The 10,875-nt window shown below is 27.0% G+C and overlaps 1 protein-coding gene across 7 annotated transcripts; it reads left to right on the top strand.

The window, feature by feature from the left end:
- The first annotated feature begins 91 nt into the window (after positions 1-91).
- LOC127069818 (uncharacterized) lies at positions 92-7,915 on the top strand. 7 transcript variants are annotated; one of them, XR_007783741.1, is made up of 11 exons: positions 95-297; positions 499-616; positions 780-920; positions 1,030-1,239; positions 1,313-1,498; positions 1,582-1,756; positions 1,863-1,977; positions 2,316-2,456; positions 3,120-3,161; positions 4,057-5,706; positions 5,968-6,995. XR_007783741.1 is itself a non-coding variant. In XM_051007338.1 (10 exons), exons 2-10 carry the CDS (start codon positions 522-524, stop codon positions 4,101-4,103), a joined length of 1,152 nt encoding a protein of 383 aa, XP_050863295.1. In that variant the 5' UTR covers positions 92-297; positions 508-521; the 3' UTR covers positions 4,104-6,995. The 7 variants fall into 7 exon arrangements, 6 of the variants coding, with proteins under 6 accessions (XP_050863295.1, XP_050863294.1, XP_050863293.1 ...); XM_051007338.1 differs by having other exon boundaries at positions 92-297; positions 508-616; positions 4,057-6,995; XM_051007337.1 differs by having other exon boundaries at positions 92-297; positions 487-616; positions 4,057-6,995.
- Positions 7,916-10,875: the final 2,960 nt, after the last annotated feature.

Raw genomic sequence — 10,875 nt, 5'->3', positions numbered from 1 at the left:
TATATTTATAATTACATAATAACAAGAATAATATAATAGTTAATTTTTTTCTTTTTAAATATATTCATTCATGAATTAAATATACAAGTCATACCGTAAATTGTATTATGTAGTTGAACGTTAATGAAAACGCTGCATGTATCTTGTATATCCGGCAAATTGGAACGCCAATTTGACTGGTATGTATGGTCGATGAATCTTTTTCCGGCAGCCGGCGTCCATTTTCCTTCTTGGCTTGTCTGTAGTTGGCGCGTTTCTTGTTTATAAAAGCTTGGATATTTATTTGATACACAAAGAGTAAGTATTTCATTGATAAAATATATAGAAATGTTTGATTACGTTAATTAATAACTTATATTAATATTATTCATTTTCGATAAGCGAATGTAATCTCTTGAGAATGTTTTATTGGTTTCATGTTTTTTGTATGGCGTCTATGTTGTAATTATTTTGTTTTCGTATCATTTTTATGTTTGTTTTTTTAAGAAATTTTATTAGAAATTTTAGATATTGAAGAAAAAATGGAAGGTGCGCCAAGTGGCAGGGGCGGATTCAGAGGCCGCGGTGGTCCTGGTGGACCGATGAGAGGACGCGGTGGTTTTGGAGATAGAGGAAGGTACGGTTTAAATTTAATATGTTTCATTTAACTATACTATATATAACTATAGTATATACTTGTAATAACGAATATGCTTATAGAATTGTTTAGTGAATTGTTTAGTTATTACATAAAACATTTTATAAATATAATCAAAATAATATTTATATTTTGATATTAGGGGTGGTCTACCTAGAGGAGGTAGTATGATGCGAGGTGGTCGAGGTAGCGGACCGGGAGGTGGAATGAGAGGTGGTCCACCAGGTATTAGAGGTAGAGGTGGTCCTCCGGGTAGAGGCGGACGGGGTCACTTTCCACCAGGGTAATGTCACAATAAATTTATATATAAAAATAATATAAATATGTAATATTCAATATTGTAATTTTAGAAAATATTATTTCTAAAGGTAATTTATATGAAATGTTTTCAGAGGCCCTCCAGAACCTGGGATGGCTGGTGGTCCAGGTGGCGGCCCTCCACCTCCAGGATTAGGTGGTCCACCAAGAGGAGGAAGTAGAGGAGGAGGAAACAGTGGTTTTCGTGGCAGAGGCAGAGGAGATTTTGGTAGAGGAGACAGTCGTACTCCAAATAGTAATTTCCGTGGACGTGGTATGGACAGAGGAAGTCGTGGTAGTTCAAGGTAAAACATTGTGATTTTTTTTCATTATATATTATATGATTCTAATTATTAATATTGCTATAATTTAAAATAGAGGTGGCTCAAGCAGAGGTGGCCCAGGTGGAAGAGGAGGTTTTGGAGATCGTGCTAACAGAGGTGGTAGAGGTGCACCGACAAAAAGAGGAGGTGGTCCACCGGGAGCAAGTGGTCCTTCAAAGAGACCAAGATTTGATCAACCATCTTCACAACCTTCTAATGGTTATGCAACACAACCTCCAAAGTAAGAATTTATGGTTTATAAAAAATATCAAATGTTATGAAATATAATTAACAAATAATATTATTTTATAATTTGTGATATAGTCAAGGCGGATATGGAGGAGGTGCTGGAAATGCATATGGTGGAGGTCAACAACAACCCCCACAACAACAACCTGTAGGATACGGTGGAGGTTATGGATCGCAACAAGGTTATGCACAGTCATCATATCAAGGCTATGAAAGCTATCAGCAGCCACCTGACTATGCACAAGCTGCGGTAAAAGAATTGTTTCATTTATAATATAGTTATAGATTTACAATAATGAAAATTTATATATGTATATATGTTTTAATAAAATTTAAACGTAATGTTTATTATACAGGGTTATCCACCATCAGCACCACCTGATAGTAGGTATGGAGGAGCTCCTGCAGTACCTGCAACTGGAGCTTTTAATACTGGTGATCCTTATAGTTATGGAAAGGCACCACCTTCAGGTTAGTATGCATATACTTTGTATTAAATCTCTTTACTTCATTCGTGCATGCGCGTTTTTGTTTTAGTGGTGTTTCATTTTTATTGATAAACTTTGTTGTATTTTTAAATTAGTTATGCACGCATGCTTTTATGTACTCGCGTACATTTTTTTTTTTTATTTAATATACAAATTTCATTTATTATGAATAATTTCGATTTTGATTTATGAATTCCAAAAATGTATTATATATATATATATATATATATATATATATATATATATATATCTTACCTTTGTAAGCTCATGAGAATATAGTTGCTTTTAATTATAGATTAATATTACATAATACATGTACAGCTAGTTACCAGCAGGAGGCAGTAGCAGCTGCAGTGGCAGGGGGTGGGGGTCCGGGTTATGCTCCTGCTAACCCGTATGACGACCGATCTTCTAATGCTACCACCATGATCAACAGGGGTGGTTACTCTACGCAACCTTATGGTTAGTTCTTTCGTTCGATCATAACATTATTCATTTTTTGTTATTTTCGGTTTGATAAGAATTTATTTAATGTTTGTCATTTTTATGTTTTGGGTTTGCATATAAAAAATATTTAACATGAATCGATTCAGACGAGAAATATTGTTAATAATTGTGATCAATCTGAAATATGATTATAATTAATATGAACCATTTTTTCAACTTTAAGTTGAGCCAGTGGGAAATATAAGTTGTTGCGTTTTATAATTATTACAGTTCTAAATTAATTAAAATATATAAATGTATAAATATATTTTTTATATATACATATATATACGTACATACGCGCGCGCGTGTATGCACACGTATATATATATATACACACACACACACACACATAATATAAAACGTGAATAAAATTATATTCATCTGGATGCCAGCACTGCAGCACTGCCTCCTGCCATTCTTCATAGCAACATTATTCTTTACTTCAATACCTTTTCATCAACAAATTGTTAAAAAGAACATAAAGGTCTAATATTCTATATATTTGATTTGTTATATTTGCATAAATATTACAAATTTATTCAATTACAGACTTTTTCTCGTCTGAGTCAAATTAAAATTTTTTCTATTAGTTTTATCATTACAAAATTAGTTTAAGTTTATATTTTATGTTTACAGATTACCCAAATCAGGATGGAGTATATGGCAAACAGGATTATGGTAAGTACTGTTTAAAATTTAAAAACGTCGTATTTTAGAAAAGAGAATTTTAGTGTACAAGATCAAATCATTTTATCATAAAATAGATAGAAACTTATACAACAAATGATTAGGAATATATATTGCGAAATTTATATTTGAGAAAAAATACTCTGAAAGGTAAAAGATATTAATTATGGAAAGAATGTATAATGAATTAATTGATATTTATGGAATTTCATATATATATATACATATATATATATGAAAGCAATATGAATTGCTTTTCTGGTTAGACATATATTGTAAATATTTTTCTTAAAGCAATGAAAAATCATACAAATTTTTATGAATTTCATACCTCGATTTATAATCAATGGTAGAAAAGTACAAGTTACATACATTTTCATGAAGTAATAATGCGTATGTATGTTTTCTTTTATTAATCAATTATGATAATAAAAGCGTTAGGTATGAGATCGTCAGGCAAATCAAATAGAAATGATTTAATCAGGCAAATCAAATAGAAATGATTTAATATACATTAGGTGCCAATTGGTGAATCATAGCAATTAGAGAAGATATTGCAGAATAAGTTTAATTGTTTCTTCAATTAGCTTTATATGATTAAATATTCCTAGTATGGTAAAATATAACAAAGAATTATTGCGCATGCACAGAGAATATAAATGACAAATCAAGAAGTTTATTTAGGATCTATTAAAAGAACGAATAAATAGAGAAATTGATCGTTAATAAATTTTTTATTAGTATATACCATTTCTAATAGTATACATATCTATATAGGCTTATTATTCATCTATGGTATATATAACGATAAAAATATTAAATATTGAATCAAATCTAAAGTTATACTTTCAAAGTGATTGAACGGAGGAGCTATGGTTGTTTGCAGGTGGCAGTGCTGGTTACCAAAACGCCCAGTCTCAGCGACGTTATTAGATATTGCATACACAACTATTTAATTATAAACGTCAAATTCTTTTATAAATTCGAAACTACGTCTAACGTGTGAAATAGTTGGATACTAATAATTTATCAATCAGAAGTATAATAGTATGGAATTTGACCGCAGTAAAATGGATATACTTCATATAGGTATAAGAATTTTATCTGCATTAAAAAGATGGGAGAGCATTGCAGGAAACTGTTTTTCCTATCTTCATCGCGCTAATGGAAATTATGAACGGCGCGAGAAAAACAAGAAGTTGTTCAATTATATGATTGAAAAGTATAAATGACAAGAGCGTTTTATACTTGACTAGCAGTATATAGTATCTACTATGTCATGTTTCGCTTACACAATTTTATAGGATTAAGTTTAGTTGCTGTACAGTCTTCTTCATTCACTTTGCGTATTGTAAAATAAAATCAGTTGATAAAATCATTATTGTAACTGTAAGGATGATGATGATGTCAAGTTTTTTGTGAGAATGAGATTAACTTTTAAAAAAATTTAAATACGAAATTATTCAGAAATACAAAGCTCAACACGTATTATGTGTAAATCTATATCTCCATAGTGTATTCTTTCTGTTTATTTAAAAGAACTAAATAACTATAATTTTATTAGATGATGGTACCTTTTTGTGCGATAATGCGTCCATTTTTTTATTTGGGATTATCATAACGATAAACAAAAATTTATATGTGACGAAATTCCCAATGTTATATGCGATTTTTAGGTTGATATATCATGATTTTGATTAATGATCTTAATGAATATGTACCTATCTCCATTAAAAATGAGAAGAAAAACAAAATAGTATCGTTTTCATAGAAAAGACTCAGTGCTAAATTAATTTTTACACCTTAATAATAAAAATTAAGATATAATTAATGTCACACTGGCAGAGACAATCAAGGCACAAATAGTGAAAATTAAACAAAAAAAAAATAACTAAAAAAATTTCAAGAAAGGCAAAGAAGTGTGACTTGCTGTGATATTTGTGCATGCAAATTAGAATTTGTCCCAGCCAATTGTGTCTCTAAATATATATGTATGTATATATATATATATGTATGTATGTATGTATGTATGTATATATATATGTATATATACATATATTAGGATTTGGAAATATTAATTGAAAAGACAAGAAAAGTTTATATTTATGTTTCATTTGTTATATAAAATAATAATTTAATCTACAACGAAACTGTATCAAAAGTTATTGTCATATATATGTATATTTATACATATACATATACACATATATATATGTGTGTGTATATATGTATATATATATATATAAATATATCATTTTCATAGTAGTAGTATTGATTCAATATTGTAAGCAATAGAAGAAACATTGAAATGGAGAAACACAAAAAAATATCGTGCAAAAAGCAAATATTTTCATATTTATTATCTCCTCACCTTCGACACAAGATATACGGATCAAAGAAAATGAAAAGCTAGCGATGAAATGAAAACCAGCATCTGCCCTAGGAAATCATCAAAACGAATAAATTGGGCACCAGGTGTACACATTAAAATGTCCCCAGCTCAAATGAGCAGCATATAGACGTACAAGTAACGTAGGTATGAGCTTTTGTTAAAAATGATAATTAGATATTAATCACTATTATTATTTGGTAATAATAGTAGTAATAATAATAATAATATATTATAATAATAATCATAATCATAATATGTAGAAGTATCATTACTTTTTATTATAGAGATCAGTTAAAATAATTCTTTTATCACACTAAATGAGATTCACTAAAGCGCACATATAAATAATAATGACAAATAATAGGCATATCAAGATCTTGACAAAAAACTAAGTTTATTTCACAGGCGTAACAGCAACCTGAGAAACTTAGGAAAGAGAATGAAAGAATGAGAATACCTTCCCTCCATTACCACGAAGGAGATACCAATACTGATTAAAAAAAAAAAAAATAAAATAAAAAAAAAGAAAAGCAAAGCAAAAAACCAAAAGAAATATAAAATACTTACGAATGACGATTAAACAGTCAAATAATAATTTGTCAAATGGCACAGGTACTATCGTATTTAAAATTGATTCGGTGATGTTAGCCATTCGTCATTAGCTTTTTGGTATCATTTATAAATATATATAATATACATACATATGTATATGTATATATACATATACATATATAATAGAGTTCTCATTTAATTTGGTAATTGCTAGAAATTTAAATTACAAAATAATAAGGATATAGTTTGGTACATATCATTTTTTGTTTGATATACATATATATATATATATAGTATATATTTCTTTAAATATATAAAATATAAATTAATTATACACATATATATATATGTATGTATGTATAGATATAACGAATTTATGTGTGAATGTAGCACATCTTTGGCAATTTCGATAATAATGATGAAAAATTTGAACCCCGAAACAAAAAAAAATCCACGAAAAGAAAGAAAATCCATGAAAGTGCAGTTAAGAAAAAGCAAAAATTTCTAACGACGTGCGAATGTGCACTTTAATTCGTAAATATTAAGAAAAAACAAACAAAAACAAATGCTCGAGTAGACCGCAACCCAAGCTGAGGTGAGTAAATATAAATAAATATCTATCAATTTTTGTGCAGAACTACAATTATCATTCAATGGTCTTCCTAAAGGAAAATTAATTGTGGAACGAGTGTATAAACTAAAAATTGATTTAAATACCTGCATCTATCGAGTGTAAAGTGGAACAATATTATTAAGAAGCTATAGAAGTGAAGCGAAGAGAAGAAAAGAGAGAGAGAGTCATCTTTTTTGCATCGTTGCATCACAACGTGTTTATATTGTATTTAAAAAAAAAAAAAAAATAAAAATATAGTTGTATATAATGCATACACACACATACATATATGTATATATATATGTACCGCTTTATACATACGATACTTGCAGTCTAGCATGTAACAATTAGCTAGGTGATTATGATTAAGATCATAATTTGAACCAAATGACGATGTCCCATTTTTTGAAAAATAAAAAAATAATTAAGAAAAAAAAAGAATCTTATAAATCATTAAGATTTCAGAGAGAAACGAGAGAGCATAGGGAAGGAAACATCGATAAAGGGTTTATCAATGTATATTACAACATTGACAACATATACAAGACATTTAAAATGAATTAAGTGAATAACAATAATACGTCTTCTTCAAATAACAATTAAGAGAGCGCAATATAATGTTCTGTAAAAATGATAAAAAATTTTTCATTATTTTTAGATGTACTATAATTATATATATATATATATATATATATATATATATATATATATACATATATAATATTTATTATTTCATATATTTTCTTATTTTTCTAATCTCATTATTATTAATTTCTTTAGGTTGATAGCAGCTATGCTAAGTACAACATCGATGGACCTGAGTGCAACAATCGTGTCAACTGCCACATGACTGGCATCAACGTCAATGACCTTGTCTGCATAAGGTCTCTGGAGGTGGTGAGTCTTATTTAAAAAAAAAAAAAAAAAAAAAAAAAAAAAGAGAGAGAGAAAAAAAATAAAGACATCCGCGTAACAATTTAGAAAGGTATTGATATATAGTTTTATAATATTAACATTGTATTTTAATGCATCTAATTTAATGGATATATATATATATATAATATATATATATATATATATATATGATACATAAAATTAAATGTGTGTATATATGTATATACATATATATATACAAATTTTTTATTATACATATAAAAATTATTTTTTAATGAAATAAACGTGTTTGTGCCATTCATCAATTTGTAACTTATTTTTAAAACTGTGAAAAAGAAAGAAATACAAAAAGAAAAGTGATAATTCATAGTCATTAGTTTTCTACATACAATGTGTATAGAAAGATGTTTGGTATATATTTTTTATATAATAATAATTAAATATACAATATATAATAATAAATAAAATAAAAAACGTATTTTTTATTATTATATACATATATATATTTTTTTTCTTCTTTTATGTCAAACATCTTTCGACTTGGAAGAAAAAGAAACATAGATTAACAAACATTCTTCGAGTTCACGATGGATGGATTTATTGGTGAAAATTTAACAATTGGATACGCGTAGAAAATTATTCGTGAGATTCGTTAAGTGCTCGGCTAAGCATGGAGAAAGGCTGAATTAAATAACTAGTAGTGTTCAACTTAACGTTCCGTCTCGTCAAACGTAAATTGTTCTAGATAAAGAGTATATCTTCTTACCCTGTTCTTCTTCCTACACAGTTGGTTGGCGCGTGAGAAACTTAATTACGTAGTTCAACACGTGAAACATACAACGTGTGATTGAGAACGTCATCACCGACAAATTTTTGTTGGTAATGCGTCATTAATTCTGTTAAAAAAAATATCACGTTTTATATTCTACATCTAATCGATTTCGAATATATATATCTATTATAACGAATCACACATGGCCGATCATTGGAAATTCATTTTTAATTCTTAAATTTTTTCTTATGATATTGCAATTTTAATAAAATTTAATTTAGTTTAATATGTAAACTAATACATACATGTTTACAACAATCAAGTTTTTTTATTTAATTAAATAAATAAAATGACGACAATGACGATTTTTTTTCAGTATTTATTTAATAGTTAATATAATATTATTATATCATACGTGAATTTTTAATAAAAAATCATCCTACCATGGATTAAATATAACTCATAAATTGTTACAATTTGTAAATTAGATTTTTTTATTATTTATTAAGTAATTACAATAATAATTGTCAAATTACAATATAAATACATTTAAAATAGTTTAATATGCAATTTAATATATATGTGAAGAAATTTAATTTTTTATTGAATTTCTGAAATAAAAATATAAAAAAGTGAAAAATATTGTACTGTATATTTTTTATGTAACAGATTATAAATAATATATATATATATATATATATATATATATATATACACATTTTTTTACAATGTTTTCTATTCATTTTTTGTTAAGAACATACTTTATATATAATCTGTCTGTTTATCGCGAACGTGACATAAAAATCTTACATTAGAGTATACGTATATAATATATACGTATGCATATATGTCTTATCAATACATAGATATATCCAAGTTACATTTAAAAAATTTTGGATATTATAACTTCAATGTTATTTTACGAACATATATTTCCAAAATATCCTGATACAAGCCATCAAATAAATAACTTTCTATTATATAATTGTTATGGAATATCATGACCAATAATTAAACATTCTTTCGCCGAATTTAATATTTACAAAGAATTCTTTGATGAAAGTCAATGAGTAATTTAAGACTTTATTAATTGAGTCCACAATTCATACGTAAGAGACTTGTCCTCGTGCTACAATGTCGAGACGATAATTAATCGATGCCTTACAATTGTCTAAACATAAGATATTATTATACAACATAAACTAAAATCTCTTGTTATATTAATTCTAATATAATATAATATTATATTTATTATTTATTATATATATATAGTATATCATGAATATATATATATATATTATTATGAATGATTAATATATATTTGATGAATATATATTATAATTATTATAAATGATTAATACATATATGTGTGTGTGTATATATCTATACATATAAATATTAATTATGGTCGAATTTCATACCTAAACCATACGTGACATCACAAGAAAATAATTTAACTCTTTTCTCGTAATCTCTCGTATCATTTGCTATGTAGTTAGTGTAACACAGCTGGCCGTACATGTTCCAGGAAAGGTCCTTCATCGTGGAATTTTATCATCGACCGAATGATGTCATCGCTGGTCAGCACCTATTGAGAAATACAACTTCTATTTGGCATCAACGAAAACGTAATCAATCCGATTTCCTATTTTTTTTTATCTTTTTATTTTTTGTTAACAAATTACCTTCCCATTATCATATTAAATAATGTTTGACATCTGTTATAAATGATTATTATAAAGAAATATTCAAGAATGAAAATATCTGAAAAATTAACCGAATTGACGGGTAAATACATATATATCATCATGATCGATGGGATCTTTCATGGCCGTGATTACAGTATTAGGTTTTTTTAATATTTTTATTCTTTTTTTTTTTATTTATTTCTTTTTTTATTATTTATTCGGGTTATGCGAAATCCGAGAAGAGCTTTCATGATATAAGTGTAACCAAAGACGTAACAACGAGGATTACATCACGATCGACTTCTGGTTATTGCAGGTGTGGATAGATTGCTATAACTCTGTTCGTCGCGTTATCGTGGTTTGGTAATTTGATTCTTCTGTGTGATGGTTCTTACAATTAATTCTTAGTAGAAGAAGACAGTCAAAATGAAGAGAGATTTTATATGGTTCGATCTTTTTATACATTATTATATAATATCTTTTACGGAAAAAAAGAAATTGGCGATAAAATATAAAATGTTTCGTTTTCGATCAAAATTTATTCACTTTTTGTTATTAAAGACTGTTTCTTTTCTTTTTTTTTTTTTGTATCTAATATCTTCGATCGCGAGATTTTTTAATCGGTATTTTAAATAAATAATCAGTATTTATAATAAAATATCAATACGTAATATAAACGATGAATATTACATCGATTGATATATAAACTGTCAATGTTTTAAATTTATTAGTATTTTAAAAAGATAAAGTCATTATTTATAATAAATTCAGACAATCCAGAGATAATATAAATT

This window comes from Vespula vulgaris, chromosome 16 (genome assembly GCF_905475345.1).
Source record: "Vespula vulgaris chromosome 16, iyVesVulg1.1, whole genome shotgun sequence".
NCBI lineage: Eukaryota > Metazoa > Arthropoda > Insecta > Hymenoptera > Vespidae > Vespula > Vespula vulgaris.
Note: the sequence above shows the minus strand (reverse complement) of the source record. Positions and strands in the feature narration are given on the sequence as shown.

Coding starts and splice junctions, on each gene's coding strand:
- LOC127069818 (XM_051007338.1), top strand. CDS start 522: ATGGAAGGTGCGCCAAGTGGCAGGGGCGGATTCAGAGGCCGCGGTGGT. Junction 617..779: donor GGTTTTGGAGATAGAGGAAG/GTACGGTTTAAA, acceptor TTTTGATATTAG/GGGTGGTCTACCTAGAGGAG. Junction 2,457..3,119: donor TTACTCTACGCAACCTTATG/GTTAGTTCTTTC, acceptor TTATGTTTACAG/ATTACCCAAATCAGGATGGA.